The sequence below is a fragment of the Moschus berezovskii genome, chromosome 4, assembly GCF_049115385.1.
Source record: "Moschus berezovskii isolate FMDL1 chromosome 4, NW_MosBer_1.0, whole genome shotgun sequence".
NCBI classification, from domain to species: Eukaryota; Metazoa; Chordata; class Mammalia; order Artiodactyla; family Moschidae; genus Moschus; species Moschus berezovskii.
Window position 1 is genome coordinate 27,108,393 of NC_142463.1, and position 20,808 is coordinate 27,129,200.

The 20,808-nt window shown below is 50.9% G+C and overlaps 2 protein-coding genes across 9 annotated transcripts in view; one reads left to right on the forward strand and one right to left on the reverse strand.

The window, feature by feature from the left end:
* The window catches only part of ZFYVE9 (zinc finger FYVE-type containing 9), a 189,735-nt gene extending 188,909 nt beyond the window's left edge, over positions 1-826 (forward strand). For all 5 annotated transcript variants that reach the window (XM_088835291.1, XM_088835290.1, XM_088835292.1 and 2 more), the window contains one exon: positions 528-826. In XM_088835291.1, the coding sequence (XP_088691417.1) occupies positions 528-689 (162 nt within the window). In that variant the 3' untranslated portion in view covers positions 690-826. The remainder of the gene's footprint in view (positions 1-527) is intronic.
* Positions 534-19,844, reverse strand: CC2D1B (coiled-coil and C2 domain containing 1B). 4 transcript variants are annotated; one of them, XM_055404018.2, is made up of 25 exons: positions 19,696-19,844; positions 18,056-18,142; positions 16,730-16,874; positions 15,605-15,708; positions 15,081-15,239; positions 14,513-14,638; positions 14,150-14,309; positions 13,787-13,968; positions 13,558-13,633; positions 13,350-13,460; positions 13,141-13,271; positions 12,875-12,947; positions 12,539-12,675; positions 11,996-12,113; positions 11,742-11,914; positions 11,227-11,352; positions 10,619-10,677; positions 10,415-10,531; positions 9,962-10,035; positions 9,765-9,823; positions 9,520-9,571; positions 8,974-9,073; positions 8,719-8,809; positions 7,467-7,596; positions 534-671 (listed from the first exon to the last, which is right to left on the reverse strand). In XM_055404018.2, exons 2-24 carry the CDS (start codon positions 18,119-18,121, stop codon positions 7,468-7,470), a joined length of 2,568 nt encoding a protein of 855 aa, XP_055259993.2. In that variant the 5' UTR covers positions 18,122-18,142; positions 19,696-19,844; the 3' UTR covers positions 534-671; position 7,467. The 4 variants fall into 4 exon arrangements, with proteins under 4 accessions (XP_055259993.2, XP_055259990.2, XP_055259991.2 ...); XM_055404015.2 differs by lacking the exon at positions 534-671 and adding an exon at positions 951-1,904; XM_055404016.2 differs by lacking the exon at positions 534-671 and adding an exon at positions 2,359-6,328.
* Between the last annotated feature and the right edge of the window lie 964 nt (positions 19,845-20,808).

Consider the following 20,808-nt stretch of genomic DNA (forward strand, 5'->3'; position numbering starts at 1 on the left):
CTGGAGAGAGATTACTTCACATAAAATAACAACAAGCATTTTTTTCTACTAAATATGTGGGGCTCTTGAGGGCAGGGGCCCTGTTTACATTCATGCTTGAATTCTTGTGTTTTAGGTGTTTAAAAAATGGTATGTGGAGAAATGGATGGAAGGACAGGTGTTCAGTTCCTGTAGGGAGTTTACCCAGTATATTTCTCATTTTAACTTCCACAACCAAAGGTTTATGTACTATTGCTGGCATTCCACACCTCTCTGTGCCCCAACCTCCCTTCCTGGGAAACTGAGACCATAACAGGTTAATTGTCTTGCCCCAGGTCTCACAGCTACCAGGTGGTAGGGGCAGGATGAATATATGATAGGATGATAGTGACAGTTCTAAGGAAGAGAAGAAGTTTGTGTTTACTGCCAGTGTCGAGCCCCTGGCCAAAAAGGACATCTCCTTTCCTGCTCAGCCTCCTTGGCCCTCAGTCCCCTGGAGAAGTCTTCTCTGTCCAGTAACCTGTCATCCCCTTCTTTCCACGGTGTAGGTTGGCTATCAAGCAGGGAGCAATGGCCAGCCCCTTCCCTCGCAGTACATGAACGATCTGGACAGTGCTCTGGTGCCGGTGATCCATGGAGGGGCCTGCCAGCTCAGTGAGGGCCCCATCGTCATGGAACTCATCTTTTATATTCTGGAAAACATCGCGTAGACAGAGAGGACTTCATTGTTTTCTGTTCAGACCTGTTGCAACAGCAGTCATACCCAAATCATTTGCACTTTAGAACTGGAAAATTAAGCTTTTGTTAACACTATTAATGGGGGGTGGGGTGGGAGTGGGGTTGGGGACAGGGGTGGGAAGGGGTGGTGGAGGGACAGATGTTCCATAATTCTAAGTCTTCTATGCATTGTCCACCAAGAAGATCTGGGCAGCTTCTGTTACTGCACAACAGTTATGCTATCCTTGCAGCTAATCCCCTCCTGTTACTGTTTAGACAAGAATTCTGCTCCTCTGTTTTAAGACTTACTTTTGGTTTTGTGCTCAGAAATGCTCAAATGGGTACAGCCATCACCAAGGGTGGGTGGGAGGGCAGAAGGGAAATAAAAAAATGAAACATTAGTCTTGAACTCTTTATACAGAATTGATGTAAAAAGGACAGTTCACACTGATCTTGTCCCAGATACATTACAGCAACCTCACGAAGTCACATTTAGGTATTTTTCCCCCTAGATTATTCATGAAGTGAATCAAAGACCCAAAGGATTCTCTCTCTTCTATCCAAAGAAGGGCGACTCAGTATAAATGAGGTCACTTGAATAGTAAAGCCGAGTTCAGGTTCTCTCAAGACCTGCCAGACTGAATGACAGACACTGAACTGGACCTTTCTGTGAAAGCTGACAGATTATACCCAAGATGTTTCTAGTTATAATACACATTAGAAGCATTTTATTTATTTTTGGTGTCACCACATGGCTTATAGGATCTTAGTTTCCTGACCAGGAATTGAATCATACGGTCCTTGCAGTGCAAGTGCCAGGTCCTTCCTAACCACTGGACCACCAGGGAGCTCTCTTCATTGGAGGTATTTTAAAAAATATTTTATTGAGAAATAATTTAAACTTCCAGGAAACTGGCAAGTTAAAAAAAAAAAAACACCTATGTATGCTTTCCCAGATTCACCTGTTATTTACAGATTAACTTATCAGTGTTCCTTTCTCTCCTTTTCTCTCTCCATAAAAAACTGAGGCACTTGAGAAGTACATTGCATACATCGAAGTCCTTCACCCCTAAGTACGTTAATGCTACAGATAAGGGTATCCTCTCACATCACCACAGGACAGGCTCCACTTCAGTTTGACACTTTAACCCAGCATCTGTCCAAGAACGTCCTTCACAGCATCCTTCCCATCCAGTGAAGCTTCCAGCCTAGATCAGACATGGTTAAGTTTCTGTCATGACTCACCTTTATTTTTTATGTCATTGATATTTTTGGTGAATATAGGTTCCTCCAACTCATTTAACAGAAAATGCCCCATTTTTAATTTGGTTGGTATTTCCTCAGAATTAGATGAATTATGCATTCTTGGCCAGAATCCTACCCAAGTGATGTTGCGTCCTTCTTGGGACATCACATCGTGGGTCACTTAGGTGTGTGTCCTGCTCCTCATTGATAAATTTTTACCTGGTCAAGGTGTTGTCTGGTTTCTCCACTGGATATTTCCCCTCTTGGAACAAATAACTGCTTTGTGTAGAGATACTCTGTGACCATGTGGAGATCTTATTGAAATGTCCCCTTAGAATTAGCATTCTGATGTTTCTTGCCTGAATTGATCTTTTATTATGATGGCTACGAGGTTTTTCAATTCCAGCACTTCCTATTAGTTGCACTTGATTTACCTATGAGCAAACATCCTTCTTTATATATATATAAATATATATATATATATAAAAGTTTAATGCTGGTAAAGAATCCTCCTGCAATGCAGGAGACCTGGGTTTGATCCCTGGGTTGGGAAGATCCCCTGGAGAAGGGAAGAGCTACACTCCAGTATTCTGGCCTGGAGAATTCCATGGACTGCAAAGAGTCAGACATGACTGAGCAACTCTCACTTCACTTTCACTGTAATGTCCCTGTCTTATTTGTGTGTGGGGGGCCGGGGGAGTGCTGCACTGCACAGCATGTGGGATCTTAGTTCCCCAACCAGGGATTGTAATCTCATCTCCTACATTGGAAGTATGGAGTCTTAACCCCTGAACTGCCAAGAAAGTTCCCAAAGCCCTTCTTTCTTATTTATTCATTTAATTAACTTTCATTACGGACTTGGGATTACTCTTTGAATGGTTCTGCTTCATTATTTAGGTACACTTCCACATCCTTGTGACATGCTCCTGCTTCTTAACACTTCCTTTTCTGGCCTAACAAGATGCCCCAGCACCATGTTATGCTTACCCTGTCCCAGCCTTGGAATCAGCTGGGTGTTTTTTTTAGTGGAAGTGGTATTAGAAGCCAAGATTTGGTTTTACCTATGACATATATGATGCATTCTGATCATTTTCTCCTTAATTAAAAATTTTAGTCAGACCAAATAGATTTCACAACCCACAATTTGAAAAACACTGCTCTAGGGCAGCTCACTTCTTTGTCACTGGCATCTTCTACAACCCCAGGCCAAGCGGGAGGCTGGTCCTTCTACAGTGAAAGCACAGCTCCAAGAATCCCCTAGAAGGTGGTGCAGGTCTGAGACAGTGACAGGCTGCTCCCCAGTGGCTGGGGCTTGTCCTAGTACTTGGCAGTTACGGACTGTGGAACTCCCTTTAGGTTAGTAGCTGTTTTCTGAGGCCCAAAGGTGTCTGTTGTTTTTGTTTAGTCGCTCAGTTCTGCCCAACTCTCGTGACCCCATGGTCTATAGCCCACCAGACTCCTCTATCCATGGGATTCTCCAGGCAGGAATACTGGAGGAGTGCCATGCCCTCCTCCAGGGGATCTTCCTGATCCAGGGATTGAACCTGCATTGGATTCTTTACTGCTGAGCCACTGGGGAAGCCCAAGGTTTATCCCTCTTCTGTTGGGGCGGAAGGGAAAATCCACATTCTACATCTGCCTCTTCATAGGCTTCACTGATGGTGGCTGCAGAGGGCTGGGATTGTAACCTTTCCCATAGACCAGGAGCTTCCAAAGGAAGAACGGGTGCCCGCTGAACACCAGCTTGTGAGGACCAAGCCCTGGACTGTCACCCCCTAAACCTGAGAGGCACAGGATGCACTTGTTAACGGGTAGTAGGAACTTGGGGTCCAACATCCAGCTTGGTCTGAACTGGAGCTTCTACAGGAGCTGGCTCTCTTGGTTCTGTCCTATAGGAGTTACCTTTCCTCCTTCTCAGCTAAACAGACCTTGCTGCTGTACACGTTTCTTCCAGATCAGTGCAAACCTTTATATTCTAAGAACAGACTCTGGCCTTGCAGAGTTGGGTCCATTCTCAATTGCATAAAATATCCTTTAATGAAATCATCTTGTGGAATTGGACATAAGATAGCCAAGGCTAGTTTACTGTTTTCCCTGGTTTCACTTTTTATATACTGTATGCTGTATAGAACTGGAAACATCATGTTTCTAAATAAGGCAGATTCTTCTATAATGTAAACTCAGATTGAGATATAGAGATCCTATAATGAGGAACAGAACTGCCATTCTGGTAATACTACATTTTAAAAAAATTACCAAATTCTCACCAAATGCTAGGCAAAGTAGTTTCTCCAGTTTTTTTAAATCAACATGTATCTGAGCACCTACTGGACTCTTGTTGGTCAGTCGCTCAGTCACGTCTGACTCTGCAATGCCACAAACTGCAGCATGATGCCAAGCTCCCCTGTCCTCCAGTATCCCCTGGAATTGGCTCAAATTCACGTCCATTGACATGTTTGTTTAACTGTCTCCTCCTCTGTCACCACCTTCTCCTCCTGCCCTCAATCTTTCCCAGCATCAGGATCTTTTCCAATGAGTCAGCTCTTTCACATCAGGTAGCCAAAGTATTGGAGCTTCAGCTTCACCATCAGTCCTTACAGTAAATATTCAAAGTTCATTTCCTTTATGATTGGTCTCTAGGGCTGTAGATAAACTGAACTTTGCCCTGCATAAGTTCTCATCTAGTGTTTTCCCTCATCTACACTGGTTCCTGAATGCTGGTGAGCCCAGAATTTCCAACTAAATTTTCTTCTATCATAACTAGTCATTTGGGGAATAATTTATGCATTTAATGCACTTCAGACAATAAGAAATCTGCTGAACAGTTTCTAGAAAAAGTCTGTGATAGTTGTTTGTTTTAATAATAATGCTGAAATACTTTTAATAATGACGGTAATGGGATTTGGAGGACTATAATGTAGCTAGAAGGGAAAAGGAGCATAAGAGGAATGAGAATGTCCATTTGAGAGTTTGGGAAGCTGAGGCTAAAAGGGAAGAATCCATCTGTGATGGAACTGAACCAGGAGCAAGTTTCCTGGCGCTGCCTTCTGCCAGTCTCAGCCCCATAGTTTCATCTTCAAAGCAGCTGCCTTAACTTAAGGGGTAAAAGAGTGTTTAAAAACTGCCCTCAAGTATTTGGAAAACAAGCACTCAAAAACTGGGATGCAACAATGTAGGTTTCAGAATAGAACCGTGAGAAAGGAAAGTAATAAAATGCAAACTAGTTTGCCCTTTAATTGTGAGCAAGACTTCCTGATTCTAAGATAAATTCCTTCCATATTGTATTCAGAAGAAAGTATGTCCTATACAATTGAAAAGAAATTTTTAAATTTTAAAAATTATTTGGGTCGGGGCTGGTTCCCAACTGCCCACAAGTCACTAATCTGCACTGCTGAATTGCTGTATTTGGATAAATCTTAGCACAAGATGAGGCTGGGAAGGCTCCTCCCATGCCAGTGACCCCTGCATGCCTGGGCTACAACAAAGGTCTTTTAAGAACCTCAGTCTCTAAGTCCAGTGGGCGGCTTTGCCTTGCCTCTCTCAGCCTGGCGGTTCTGGTTTCCAAAAAGCAAAGGGCAGTGAAGCAGAATGAAATTGAACAGGTTATGATGGGAAATCTTTGAACCACAGAAAAAAATTTGCTATCCAATTTCTAGCAGAGGACTGAGTTTAAACATTCCCAGTACTGTTCGGAAACTTCAAGCCTTCTGAGCACTTACAAACGGTAAGGGGAAGACCAGGTTGAGTCAGGAACCCTCTTCAGCTTCCCTCTCTGCTCTAGGCCACCTTATGAGGGCTGACAGCCCTCCTTTTCATTCTAGATGGCTGCTTGTGTGACACACGACTGCATTTAAGTGTTAGGTCTCACATCTATGGAATTTTTAGTAAGTTAAGATTAGCCTTCTAGCTATACTAGCTTTCTAGCTCTCAGAAGTTATCTGTTGTCCCTGTTGTTACACTATAAGCTCTGCTCTTAAGGGCAGGGAAGTGTGGTCCAGCTGCATCCCAGAAAAAGACGCACACACAAAAGCTCAATCCCAAACTTGTGTGTTTGCAGGACTACAATCATCAGTAAGTTGAATGTATCTGCTTCATGTGGAGCCTTAAAAATACTATCTTCAGGAATGCTTTGTTAAACTTAATGTTTCAAAGAAAGGGGAGGAAAGATGGGGTGTTAAAGTTTATTTCTAAGAGATGTAGACTACTGCAGTTTTGAACATTAAATCTACTGCAAATGTTGACATAAATCCCTCCATGATCTTCATCTGTTCACAAAAATAAATCCAAAAAATTTATTGGGAAGAAATTTAGGGATTTCCTAGATGATCAGATGAAGAGGCAAGGCTTCTCCTGCCCTGTCTCCGAAGAGAAGCCATAGCTGCAGTTTCTGTCAATTAACAAATGTTACTGCCACTCTGGCTTTTAAAGTGACAGGGGTGGGGGCGGGGGGGGAGCAGTGACAGGGAGGAGCAGGGCTTTTGTTTAAGACTTTGATGGTTATTTTGTGAGAACGTAAATCCCCTACAATGAATTAGACCTAGTTTCTTAAATAAAATCAGTTACATTTTACATATTTATATATATATAAATTTTTTCACTTTCTTCCTCAGTTAACCGTCTTTCAGTCTCAGGTACATGGACCTAACGCAAGATAACCTTGCTCTCACTTCCCACCACACAGTCCTGAACAAAATTCCACTGAGAGCGTTGGGAAGCAGGGAGGCTGCGGCAGCAGCTGTCAGGAGACAAGGCACAGGCAGGGCTGGGGTCAACTGAGTTGTGTGGGACAGGTGGCTGCTGACCAACTGGAGTCACAGAACCCTGCCCCACCCTATGGGGGAGGGGGTTCCAGATCACACTCGCGCTTTCCCATCCCTTAAGTTTTATCTTTTAAAGGCACGTCTAGAAATGGTGCAACTGGGGGCTGGGGCAAGTTGCAAACAGCTGATTCACAGGGGTTAAGGGGTGGGTTACAAGGCTCCATGGCACAGCAATGAAGCTGTCCTTGCCCTGCTCGGACAGAGAGGGAGGGGGAAATCCTGGAATCCAGCCTGCTTTGGTGGAGGTCTGGGGAGAAGCCAGCAACAGGAAAGACCAGAGCCGTGGTCAATAATGCACGTGATTAACAGGTCTTTGGTGCTGGTATAGCAGCATCTCCTTTATGTACAAAGACTTCTGTAGCCAGCAAAGCCCAGGGGGGAAAGCTGGAGAAGAGTCGCTGGCCTCACCCCACGCCACAGTTGACCCTCTGTTGCACAAGGGCACAAAGCACAAGAAGTCTAAACTGCAGTGAGTGTACAAGTAGATTTTAGGAAGGGTTTCCTGACAACAGACCTGGGAGGGTTAACTTCCTTCCCCAGTTCTACTGAAGCTCGTGAACCAGCCTGAGCCCAACCCAAGTTTTGCCTCTTGGTCTTCCTCACAGATGAGAAATTCCCTGGTTTTCTCCTTAGATATGAGCTGAGTACCGGAAGGGTTCCCATGGGGCCCAGGCAGAGGTTCTAAGGGCCCAGAGAGCTGCCCACCTCACAGGCCCCTGGGCTCCAGGACCAGCCAGTTCTCGGTGACCATCTGCACGTCTTGGCCACTGAGAGGCTCCCGCAGCCTCACCTTCACCTCCAGCTTTCCCCCAGTGGGCTTCCTTCCATCCAGGACCTGTGAGGACCGCGGAAAGGGAGATGGTAACTGAGAGGCTGGGCGGGGACCAGCAGCTCCCTGTGCTCACAAGGTGAGAGAGGAGCTGAAGGATCCTGCGTGTCAACAGAAGAGTCTGTATTTCAGGACAACCCCAACCTCCTGCTGTTTGGGTTCGGTGGTTTTAGGTAAGTCTCAGAAAATACATCAATCCAAATAAGCACCAGTGCTCTGAAGTGGAGGTGAGAAATCTAGAGCTGTGCTTACTCAGTTTGCCCCACAGTCCCCCGGCAACTCCTAGAAGAAATGCTCTGGCTTCAAGGCACAGTCTGAAAACACTGAGCCCAAACCCTCGGTTCACAGATGGCATGAGGGATACAGTCACACGGTTCACTGTGCAACAAGGTCAGGACACGCCTTCCTTTTCACCCACCGTGCTGCTTCCTCCTGTGCAGGAGAAGAGGCAGCTGGAGCATAAAGCAGTGCTACAGGCTCTGAAGTCTGCCCAACCTCACTGGGCTGATACAAAGCAGGCCCCACTTAAGAACAACTCTCCCAAGCAGGCAGAGGCAATGTAGCAGGAAAAGCCTCAGCCTATGAAGGCACCAGCCAAGGTCTGGGCCCAGCTCTGCCAGAGACCCTTCTCTGTGGATCTTAGTTGCTATTGTCAGGGTCACATCCCTGTGAAATTCAGTGAGTTCGGGGCAGCTTAAGGAGTTGTCTGGGGTTGATTCCTAAGCAGACTAGCTGCATTCTGGTAGGTCCTTCCTTGGAAATACCTTATCAACTTTATGTCCAGAGTTTGTTCTACTTCATCATGTTGCCACAACTGCCTCAACCAAAACCTGCTCCCAGATACCTAGGAATTCGTGTGTGCCACACTGACAGCCATGATCAGGCCCCTCAAGGGAACATGGATAGCTCAGAGTGTTGTGGAAAGAGTATAGCTATTTCCTTTCTGACACAATGAAATTTTCTAAGACCCTTTGAATTTCATCATTTGTGAAATGGGAATAGCACACACTCTACACCACACTTAGGGATATTTTTAAATTAACAGGCACCAAAAAACCTACAACAGGGACTGATATTCAGTGAACGTTGGCCCTTTTCTTGCCAAGTCCTCCAGTTTGCCCACCTTACCTCCACAATCTCTCTGATCTCACACTCATTCTCCAGCCGTTCCAGTTTCAGGTGGGCTGTGCCGACCAGCTTGTCACTTCTGAAGAAGGATCTGGAAAGCCAAGAGTCAGCAGAGGACTGGACTGGGCAAGGACAGCAGAAATGAGCTGGCTAAAACCAGCACAAGAAAACTGAATAGTAGCAGGGGCAGTGGCAGCAACAGAAGCCAATCCTTCCTCCCAGCCCAGCTTGGCAGTGTGACCAACGGGCCCTCACCCTTTGTGGAAGATTTCAAACTTGATTCCTTTGCTTTGAATCACTCTCCTGAAGCCCCGGTGGTTTCGGTTGATATTTAATTTGAAGAGTTGATCAAATTCTGCAAGAGGGGGAGAAGGAGGAGGGACTTGGCTCGCAGGGATCTCCTGACCATCGGAAACTGGCCCAGGGCTTGCCTCCATTCTGTCTTTCCGCCTGCAATTGAGAGTCACTGCCACCAGAGGGAGGTAGAGCATCCAACTCCTGGCTTTGAAACTTACCTGGACAGTTCTTGTTAGAGATCTGTTGATATGCAGATCATATCGAAATGGGAAGGTGGAGTCAGGATTCCAGGACTCAAGTCCCATTTCCACCACCTCCTTGCTTTAAGACCCTAAGCAAATCCCTTTACCTCTCTGAGCTTGAGCTTCCCCAACTAATACCTGCCTTTATCTCCCAAGGTAAGTAGACCAAGAGAATAAATCTGAAACTACTCTGGAAACACAAGTGCTGCACACATGTATGGGGGGAGGGGCAGGAGGAAGCAGCCCTCATGTAGGTCCTTACCTGGAGAGTTTGTGTTTTTCACCACAGCTGTTTTGTTTTTTTGAGCCTGGTCCTAAAGCAGTGAGAAGAGAGAAGTCAGGACAGCTTGAAAAAACAGAGATACAGGCCCAGGAGCTCTGGTCTACATCAGTGCTGAGGGAAGGGACCCCTAGAGGGAATGAGACCAAGGGATGGGGAGAAAAAGCACAAAGGGCCTTGGAAGGGAAGTTGGAGTTCACAGGACCCTACTGCTATTGGAACCTCACCGAATTAGGGTAGTGGAACTCAAACCGCACAAAAGCATCCAAGTCGTCAGGGGTCACCCCTAGGAAGGAAGAGGACGAGTCAGGGTCACAGGGAGTAGCCAGGAGCCTCAGCACTTGACGCAGAGGGAGAGCCAGTGCCTCCCACTGGCCAGGGCTGGAGTGTCTTAACAAGAGAGTAGGGGGGGCCCCAGGGCTACCTGGAGGGGCTGGGAGGTTCATTCCCCGGACAACAATCAGATGCATTTCTGTGCTGTTGAGTTCTGCAAAGATCCTAGGGCCGGGAAGCAAGGAAAACAAAGTGAAGGAGAGCAGTGGAAAAAGGTTCCCTCTTCCAATGCCTGCCTATCCAGCTGGGTGGCGGCCAAGAAGAGAGTGGGCCCAGGGAGGCAAAACTTGTCTGAGTCTGAGCAGCAGCGCTGGAGTGAAGGCCCTCGGTCTGTGACCCTAGTACAGGGCTCCTGCCCCAGCGACCACACAGCTCCGAGCCCCTCCTCACAAGCAGGCACCACACCCTGACCCTCTCCAGCCCCAGGGCCTATGTCAAGGCCAAGCCTAAGCAGCCTCACTAAAGGGGCCTAAGTCTCCACCCCTGGCTCCCAGCCTCTTGCCCAGTCCTGCATGGAGCCACAGCCTCCCTTAGGCTTTGATACCTCACAGTCTGGAATGTCTTCAACTCAAAGTGGTGGCTGGGAGGGTCGAGGCCTTGGGCCTGGGCCAGTTGCAGGATCTCAAGCTGCTTCTTGCGGTCTTGAGCAAGTTTCTCAAACCTGGCAGGAAAAGGTGTGCACATCAGCGTGGCAGTGCTCATTTCCTGCTCCCTACCCCACAAGCTCTAGCCCCCGCCCTGCACTTACCGGGTGGTCTCAGCCACATTGCCCTGGTGCATGAACTGCTTGGAGAACAGCAGACACTTCTGAAAATGGGGGTTCAGAGTGACTCCATGGTCCAGAACAGGACCCAGCTAAGTTGGTCTTCAAGGCCTGGCTTCTGAAAGCTCCAAGCTTCTGTAGCCTTACCCCTCTCCTTCTCCAACATAGTAACACAAGGTCACTGTTCCCAAGTCCCATTGCACTAAGTTTTTGCTGTTTCCTCTACTGGGGATAGCCATTCCCCCAAATTAGGCTTAGCAAATTCCTCTTCTTCCTCATCACTTCAGCAACCAGGCTTGCAGGCAGCCATTCAGACAGATACACCGAAATATACATACACGCCTCAAACACTTCTTTCTCCCATCTTCAAAGTAATTCCCCCTCCACTCTGTTGTTTGAACTTCATAGCCCTGCAAGAGGGGTATTAATCATGCTATTTTACAGATAAGGAAAATGTGGTTTAGAGAAGAGAAATTCCTTACCCAAGATCTCACAGCCTCCTGGCTAGCTCTTCTAGCTGAAGAGCTAGAATGTGAACCCTATCTTGCCTTTTGCCAAGGGGAGGCTATGGGCACTGGAAGGGGAAGACTGACCTCATGTTGCTCCAGAAGCATTTTTTGTAGCTGGGCATACACCTCTTCAGCCTTCTGAGAGAGTCGCAGGTCCTCATGGTGGATCAGGATGAAGTCACCCTCCTCATCCGTTAAGGGTGAAGGTACCTGCCCAGGTCACAAGGCCCCTCAGGGGCCCTCAAGAGTCAAATTATTCCTCTACTGAGCCAAACAGACCAGAAATCTAAACTAAATGTTTCTCCACCTTCCAGTAACCTCAAGTGATGCGAACTCATTGCCTGCCATCCTATCCCAGTGCAATGCTCTGTTTTTCACTGGCCTTGCCTGGCCTGGTCACCTCTCACCACAGGCAGGCCCCCGGGGCTCTCTTGGGGTCACGGGACAGGGAGACACATAAGCAAAAGAGTTCTCAGCTGTCACCACATCCTATTCAAGTCCCACCTCCTCCAAGCAACCCTGTTCACAGTCTTGCTCATCAAGACTGCCACCCACCTCTCTGCCAGAGAAGTCCTGCTGCTTAACCAGGCGACACTCACCTTGGAGAGGTCCACAGGGCGACCAGCTCGCACCTGGGTGATCTGAGCCTCGAGGGATTTGGCCACACGCAGATGGGCTTTGGCCTGCTCCAGGTCCCGGCCACGCTTGGCCTGCAGGGCTGCCCGCTGGTACTGCAGTTTCCGTGCCTCCAGCAGGGCCAGCTGCTCTCGTGCTGGAGGGAGGGGACACAGGTGAGAGCCATGCCACCTCTCACTGCAGCCTTCCCCCTCCACCGCTCTTCTCCGCAGCTCACCAGACGGACTCAGTGCCTCCTTAGAGCTCGAGGCCTTGGGCTCAGGCAGGGGCCGCGATGAAGCGACGACAGGCTGTGCTGGCTTCTTGGCCACTGGGGCCTGGGCTGGGGGCTCATCCTGCAGGTGCCCAGGAGGCCATCACAGGGGTTCTGTTCCCCGCCCTGGCCACGGCAGTTCCCTGACTCAGGTCCTCTTCATAACGCTGTACTACTCAGTGTGTGACCTGAGAGGAATGGCTTTCCCTCATGGACCCTAGAGAATCTCAGAACCAGAAGTCTCAAAAATTCTCTGCGCTAACCTCCCAATGTGAGAGAGTAGGGGAAAGGGGATCGAACTGGGCTCTGAAGTCAGAAAGACCTCGGTCTGAATCCAACTCTGTTAATTCCTAGCCTGGGTGCCCTAGCCCAAATTTTTTTCTCCATAAAATAAAAGCAAAAATATCTACCTTGCTGGGCTTGTTAGTATGGACACCAATGTCTGGGTTTACCCCTCATCGGCTATCTCCCCCACCAGTCCCTGGAGTCTTGGGCCCTCAGCCAAACCTTGTCCTCATCCTCCTCTTCCTCTACTGGGGCTGTGTCCTCTGAGGAGGCCAGTTTCTGGGCAGCTGCTAAAGTAGCTGCCATCATATCCTCCTCAGTAGTCATGGTGGGCTCCAGGCCAGGTATAGGGGGGAATCCTGCAGGAGAGAGACACTGGGAGAGGGTTCAGGAAGCCTTGAGGACGCATCAGGCTGCTGTGGGTCCTGTTGGGGTCTTCCTGGGCATGGCTGGGATGGGTGGTTCCCCAGGGTGGAGGATGAGGTGTGAGAAATCATTTTTCCCTCCCCTCCATCCTGCTCAGAGACCTCATGAGCCCCCAGGCCAAACCCCACTCACCTGGAGGAACAGGCAACTCGGCAAAGTCAACTTTCCGTCCTGCCCGGTGGGCTCGAATGGCATCTTGATATTGCTGCAAGAGAAGGGAGGGAGAAGACTATAGGGGGCAGCGGTCACAGGCTCCGCTCAGGCAGAAGCAGGAAGAGGAAGGCGAGACAGCAGCCCCAGGAGGAAGGAGAGCCCCAGAGACACACAGACAAGATGAAGACTCAAAGACCAGGGAGCAGATGGACAGCAGCTGGTCAAGGAGGGAGGCTGCAGCCCACCTTGGCAATGCGCTCGTGCATCCGGGCCTTGCGCTCATCCCCACTGCCCCGAGCTTGGGTGCCTGCCTCGCGATACTTGTTCAGCCTCTGCTGCAGGGCATCCAGCACTGTCTGTGGCTCAGCAGGAGCCACTTGAAAGGAGAAAGGAGACAGCATCAGCTCTGCCTGCCTCCCCACAGGTCCCCACTCCACAGTGTCCCCAGTCCTACCTGGGGTTGCTGGGATGTCAGAGGCCATCACTGGGTGCACTCGCTCCACTGCCGGGGGTATATCTGAGGGCGCTGTGGGGGCTTGGGAAGCCTGTGGAAGGGGCTTCAGGTCTGGGGAATCCAGAGCAGAGGTGTAGGTATGGGTAGGGGTGCTTGGCCAGCCCCAGCCCTAGCCTAAGCAGGCTCCCCCCACCACCCTGATACTGACCCTCTGGTGCCGGGGGCATGGCACTCAGGTCCACAGGCTGCCCCTTCTCCAGGGCCTCCAGGACAGCACCAAATCTCTGCGGTAGGAACAGGCGGGAACATAAGCCAGGGAACCCCAAGGATCTGGGCTGAACCCCCTGCAGACTAGTCTCACTGTAGCTTGGCCAGGTCACTGCTCACATCTGTGCAATGAGGGGCTGGACACAGGGCCTCTGAATCAAATGCCGTACCTTCCCAACCCTCATGAGCTCTCGGGCACGGTCTAGGTCTCCAGCCCGCTTGGCATTCAGAGCAGCCACTTTGTACTCTCTCTGTCGCGCCAACAGCAGGGCCCGTGGGTCTGTGTCTGAGTCGGGTGGGGCAGAAATACCAGGGCTGCCCAAGAGGCTCGTCTCAGGCTGGGAGAGGTTGTCTATGGAGAAACAAGAGAAAGTATCAAGGTCAAAGAAGGTTTCCAGTGCCTCCAGGTCTGGCTAGCCCGAGAACGTCTTAGGGAAGTTGTGACTGATGGCCACGGACAACGGCAGGATGCGGAGGCAGGCCACGGGCCCTAACCTTGGGAACTAGGATGGGATCTGACTGTCTCCAGATACCTGGTTCCACGGAGGGGGCAGCTGGGGGTTCTGCTTCAGGGCTCCTGTCGGTTGTTTCCTGGGGGGCCAGGGGCCTCCTGCCCAAGGCCACTGGAGGCGGGATCTCATCCTCACTGATCTTCCTGCCTTTCCTCACAGCAGCCAGCTGGGACTCCAGTGTCTGAGAGGGAAAAGAACCAGAAACCTAGCCAGCCACCATGGACTGCAGCCTGCCCAAAGACAGGCCAGGGATGCTTCACCTCCACATTCTGGGGGGGAGGCTTCCCCTCCATTGAACCAAGCTCCTCTGGTGCTTCACCCTCTGCCTTCACTGCCCTCAGCCTCACTCCTCCCAGCCCTGGTGCCCAGCCGAGCGCAACGCACCTTTAGGCCGCGCTCACAGCGCCTGGCTTTGGCTGCTTCTCCTGCCTCCTTAGCACTAGCCGCAGCCTCCCGGTAGTTGCGGATCCGATCCTCCAGCAGGGCCTGCAGCCCCCGGGGCCCTCCAGCCTGTGGATATTTCAGTTCAGGGCCTGGCCACTCCAAGGCCAGCTAGGCCCCTGCCACTCCCTCCGTGTAAGGAAGCTGCCCCAGTACATGAAGCTCCTGGATTCAAGGAGAAGGAGGGCCTAAAAGCCCCAAGGTGAGAGACAAAGACTCAATGGAGAGGCCAGAGGCCATGTCAGAGGCAAACACAGAGGCCCAGACGATCTGTGGAGGCCGGGAAATGGCTGTGGGGGGCGGTATGGGAGAACAGAGAGGCCTTTGAGGCCGGCAGCCACCAAGGAGTTTCTCGTGCTCAGTCTCGGCTTGGGGCAGCTGCTGGAGGAGGGCCCTAGAAAGGGTTATTACTGCAGCATTCCTAGACAAGCTGTGCTCCATGTGTGTTCTACACGGGCATGCAGGCACAAAAGACACAGCCAAAGGCACACTGGAGACCTCCAGAACCTACCTGAGCTGCTGGGACTGGAGCTGTCAAGAGAGCTGCCTGCACTGGAGGTTCAATGTTTTCCTGTTCCTTCTCTTCCTCAGGGCCACCCAGGCTGGCTGTCTCCTCACCATCCAGGGCCCCAGCCTCCTCATCTGTACCCAGGACCTCCTGCAGCTCCGTCTGGGGAGACACAGGTCCCAAGAGTTGGGAGCCTCATGATCATACCCACGACAGGACCTGAGAATAAAGGACACTCTCCTCCAGCCGTATTTCCCAGCATCACTCACTGTGCCTGAAAGTCCCCTTTACCAGAACATTCCTACACCCTTCCAATCTGATCAGGAATAGCCCCCAAAACAGTGAAGCCTCCAGATCTGAGAATCCCCAAGTACAGAGCTCAGATGTCAGGAGACGAATCACACCGTATAGTCAGGACAAGGGCCCAGGAAAGCAAGGCACTCGCTCAACATCAGCACACAGAGGGACAGACCCAGGCCTCCTCCACGCCTTGACCAGAGCCCCCGACACCAGCCTGGCAGACGCACCAGCAAGTCTGCATCCTCCTCCAGCCCCTCCTCCTCTTCCTCTTCTTCCACATCCCGCATGCAGTCCGCTGCCAACTTCTCGATGTGGGCCATAGGCAGGGGGGCTGGGGGAAGAGGGTCACAGAGGGTCAGAGCAACACAGAAAAGGTTTCCGAGGAGTAGAGGATGGTCTTCAATCCACCACACTGGCAGATACACCCAGGTAGCTTCCTTCCACAGCCACAGTCCCACCTCTGCAGGGAAACTTTCCCAGGCCCTCCAACAGGCATCAGGTTACTGCCTTCTCAGCCCTTTTACTGTGGCAGTTATTCACAGACATAGCCATCTGTTCCCCCTAAACACACCTTTCATAAATAAAGATTTTAACTTCTGAGCTTCCCAGTGATTCCACAAAATAGGCATTACTGGGAATTCCCTGGCAGTCCAGTGGTGAGAACTCTACACTTTCACGTCTGAGGACCCAGCCAGGGAACTAAGATCAGATAAGCCGCGCAGCACAGGTACCACTCCCCCTGCCCCAAAGGTAATATTATCCCCATTTTACATAGGAGTAAACTGAGAACTTTATTAATTTTCCTAACATGGCAATCTTGGTAAACGGCAGAGCCAAGATTCAAACCCAGGCCATCAAACCCAAAGCAGGTTTGCACTGAGAAAGAAGTGATGGCCATGGTTCTCCCAGACCAGTCAGTCCCTTCAGGGTCCTCTCCTTGTCCTCAGCTCGGGGACATGTGGGATGGGAGATGGTTTTCTCTGAGGGTTCCTAGTTCCCTCTGACCTCCCCCACCGGGCTTCAGGTCTCTGTCCTCTTCAGGCTGGAGAGGAAGATACCACTTATTCGTTCATTTGATACAATTTCTGTGCACTCATTGTGTGACCGATTCAGTCTGTGCTGAGACTCAGACTGTCCAAAGGGAGAGGGTGCAACCCAGGAAGGAGTGAGCTCCCCCCACACAACACACAGTAAGTGAGCAGAGCAAGATGGCCTCTCCGTGGGATGCTGCAGAAGGGACATGAATACCAGAAGGACCAGGTGATCTGGCCGGCTCCCCAGCTGTGAGGAAAGGCCCCTCCAACCACCTGCCTGAGCCCGCCGGGTCCCAACACCAAGTGTGGCAAACTCACCCTGCCCCTTGGGTGCTGGTTTCCTGCCTGTGGTCCCTGCTTCCCCAGTGAGAGCCAGCAACTCAGCCTCCAGGTCCCCGTCGTCTTCAGCCTCCTCCACCCCCAGCAGCATGTCCTCAGGGCTGAACTCCACAAAGAGCCCCAGCTGAGAGCAGAGAAGGTGTCTTAAGAACCGTGGAGCCCAGCCCCAGAGTCAATCCCCAGGAGCTGAGTGCCTCCCTGTGGGGCCTAATGTGCAGAAAGGGAAACTAAGGCCTGACACATTACTCCTTGGGACTCTTATCTCCCTGGTGACTCTACAAAGAACCCAGTAAGATCACACTGCCATTACTATTACTAACAATAACAGCACCAGCTGCCAGGCAGGGTACCTGGCAGCCTACGTGACTATCTTAGTTAATTTTCAAAATCCTGAGGTAGATCCTATTTCCTTTTAAATTGTGGTAAAACACATGTAACATGAAAAGTACCATCTTAACCATTTTTAAGTGTAGAATTCAGTGGCATTAACTACATTCACACAGTTGCAGAGCTACTATCACCATCTTGCAAAACTGAAACTCGACACCCTTAAACAACTCCCCATTTCCCCTGCGCCAGCCCCCAGGGAACCACCACTCTACTCTCTGCCTTGATGAATGTGACTACACTGCCTAAAGGGGGTCCTATTTTTATCTCCATGTTCAGATGAAACTGAGACAGCCCTGTAAGTGTGGCAGGGCTAGAATTTAAAATAAGGTCTTAGGGGACTTCCCTGGGTGGTTCAATGATTAAGACTCCGTGCTTCTACTTCAAGGGGAGTAGGTGTGATTCCTCATCAGGAAACAATAATAAGATCTCACATGCCACAAGGTGCAGCCAAAAAATTTTAAGAATAAATAAAATAAATGAGGTCTTATGACTTGAGTCTATGCCCTTTATCCTACTACTTCCCTTAACTGCCTCTTTTAAGACAGTAACAGTAGGCTAAGAAGTCTCAAATTTGGGCCCAAAAGAAATATAAGGGAGAAAGTGAGCGGGCAGATTCAATCAGAACAGCCTAAATTTTGGTGTTTCCTGAACTCTCTGGATCGTTCACATGGAGGTGGCCATTGCAGGAGGAAGCCTGGGTTGAAACACAAGAGAGTTCAGGCCTTAGCTTCCACATATGTGTGCCAGGGGCTGGTCCAGAGGGTCTCCATGGGTTCTGCCAGCTCCAGGAGGCATGGCTCAAAGTCGCTAGACTTAACAAGGAAACCACACAGGTGACCCAGTTTGCCCAAGTTGTCAGAGACCCTTACCCTCAGATTGACTCAGAAGTGAAGGTGAAGGAGGCTATACCCATACCTGCTTGGCAGCTGCCACACCCTGGCCACTGGCCTGAGGGCCCTTCCGAGGTCTTGGCCCTGGCATCTTGGCAGCCTGGATACCTGTCTAGTGGGGAGTGGAAGAAACTCAGACTGGAGCAGCTTACAAGCCCTGCCCCCAACAGGTGTGGTTAGTAAACTCCCAAGTCAGAGAAAGAAGGCAGTGCTTAATATGCTTAACATCCAAGGCTGAAATACCTAAGCTGGAAGTAGAGCACTGAAGCAAGCAACACAGAAGATGGAAGGGAGGGGACCGCCTATTGCTACCGTTAAGAAGACACAATAAAAAGTCACTGAACTAATTTAATCTGGATTAAACCCAAGAGGTTGAGCGGTGAGTGGCCTAAGAAGGCAGATCAGGGAAGTAAACTCCAGGTACAGGGAGGGTGTAAGGCCTGGCAGGATTCAGATAGGCTCTAAAACTGTGCTGTTAAGCATGGTTGCCCTATGTGGCTGCTTTAATCCACTTAAAGTTTCTGTCCCTCAGTTAGTGGCTACCACGGGCCATCACAAATAATGAACATTTTCATCACTGCTATGTTGGACAGTTCTGATCTAGAGACATCTGACTCGGTATTCTGATTCTCTCGGAGATCTCACCACCATTCACTGGACCTACTATGTATCAGACCTTGTGTTAGGCACCCAGAGGGCAGGAGTGGATGTGACATGCCCTCAGCTCTCAAAGAACATTCACAAGGTGGAAAGCCCCTCACCACTGGACAAAACCCAAAGAGGGATGTGCCAGGCGCCACGGCTGCCCACGGACGGCCCTTATCCAGCAGAGAGAGAAAAGGCTTCTTGGAGAAGGTGATGCCTGTGCTGAGTCACGGACATGTTGAGGGGGAGGAAGGGGAATAGGATTCCAAACATAGGGAACAACCTGATAATGGTTCTGAGGTGACAACAGCTTGACTTGCACAGGGAAACTAAGCTGGGATTAGTGCGGCATACAGTGTGAGACAAGCGAAGCTGAAAATGTTAGCAAGGGGCAAATGAGAAAAACTCTGAAATCTAAAGTAGTTTGGGCACCGTTCTGAAGGCAAAGGATGTGAGGGGATCAGGTCGGCGATTCAGAAACATGACCCCTGGCTGCAGAAAGGAAGGAGGGACGGAAGGAGGGAGAAAGCAGGCTGGAAGCCGTCTCGACACCGAGCATCGTGAATCGGTCCCGGCGAAAAGGGTCCCGGCTGAGGGACCGTGGGGGCGGTGTTGGGGAGGGAGAGAAGTGGACCGATTCCAGAGTTAGAGGGCTACAACCAGCAGGACTCGGAGATTAACTGGCTGTGCGCGCACGGGAGGAGGCGCTCAGAGTGACTCCAAGGCGTCAGATTTCAGTGACTTGGGTGTAAGGCGGGTGGTCAACTGAGCGGGGACACGAGTGAGTGGGTCGGCGAGACCCGCCAAGTCTGCGGCTCCGGGGGCACCCGGCTGGGAGCAGCGGTGCTGGACCCAGACGCAGGCTCTGGAGAGAGGAGGGCAGGGAGTGCGCAGGGGAGGCGAAGCCGGGGACCCACTCCCGCGGCAGGACGCGCCGCCCTGCCCAGCCCTGCCCGGCCGGCTCTATCTCCCCCGCGGTCCCCTCCTCCTCCCTCGCCAGAGGGCGGGTTCGCGGCATACCTCGCGGCGGATCCGAAACCGACCCGGGCCTCCTCCCGCAGGGTACCGCCCAGGCCTCCCGCGGCCCCCGGGCCGCCGAGGCAGCCGTGACAGGAAGCGCCCCGGCGGGAGACGCCTCGCGCTCGAACACGTGACTCCACGGCCGGTGCGGCGCGTATCGCGCATGCGCAAGGCGAAGCGGGCGTGGCGCTCCAACAGGTGACTCCAAGGGTGGCGTTCTCAGCGCGCAGGCGCTTTCGGGCAGGTAACGCGAAGTTCTCTGGGCGGGTCTTTGGGCCGTTCCAGGTTGTTCCGCATCTGGAGCAAATGCAGCAGCCTCGCCGTCTGTACTAGCCCATTTACGGGTTTCCCGCCAACCTTCCTCCGTCACTCCCATTCCGAGGTTGCTTGGGTGCACGCTCACCTATCTAGCTTCAAGTCCTCGTCCCGCCCCTGTCGGCGGGGAGGGGCGGGTGGTGCGGCCGCCGCCCTATAGGAGTGATTTCTCTGCCTTACCATCTCTTTCAGTGTCTTTTATAATTTGAGTCTCTAGGGAAGGGGGTTCACAGATTCCTCTTACTCTTGCAGCATCTAAAGGTACCTTTTCTAATCAGAAGGCGGGTTTAATCCTTAAGATATGAGAGGCAGTACTCATTCAGTTCAGTTCATTTCAGTTCAGTTCAGTCGCTCAGTCGTGTCCGACTCTTTGCGACCCCATGAACCACAGCACGCCAGGCCTCCCTGTCCATCACCAACTCCCGGAGTTCACTCAAACTCATGTCCATCGAGTCGGTGATGCCATCCAGCCATCTCATTCTCTGTCGTCCCCTTCTCCTCCCGCCCCCAACCTTTCCCAGCATCAGAGTCTTTTCCAGTGAGTCAACTCGTCGCATGAGGTGGCCAAAGTATTGCAGTTTCAGCTTTAGCATCAGTCCCTCCAGTGAACACCCAGGATTGATCTCCTTTAGAATGGACTGGTTGGATTTCCTTGCAGTCCAAGGGACTCTCAAGAGTCTTCTCCAGCACCACAGTTCAAAAGCATCAATTCTTCGGCGATCAGCTTTCTTCACAGTACAACTCTCACATCCATACATGACCACGGGAAAAACCATAGCCTTGACTAGACGGACCTTG

Bases quoted from the DNA above. Each gene is read 5' to 3' on its own strand.
- CC2D1B (XM_055404018.2), bottom strand. From the start codon at position 18,121: ATGCCAGGGCCAAGACCTCGGAAGGGCCCTCAGGCCAGTGGCCAGGGT. The intron at 10,532-10,618 runs GTAAGTGCAGGG...TTTTCCTGCCAG, and splicing joins AATGTGGCTGAGACCACCCG to GTTTGAGAAACTTGCTCAAG. The intron at 10,036-10,414 runs GTATCAAAGCCT...TCCCGGCCCTAG, and splicing joins AAGACATTCCAGACTGTGAG to GATCTTTGCAGAACTCAACA.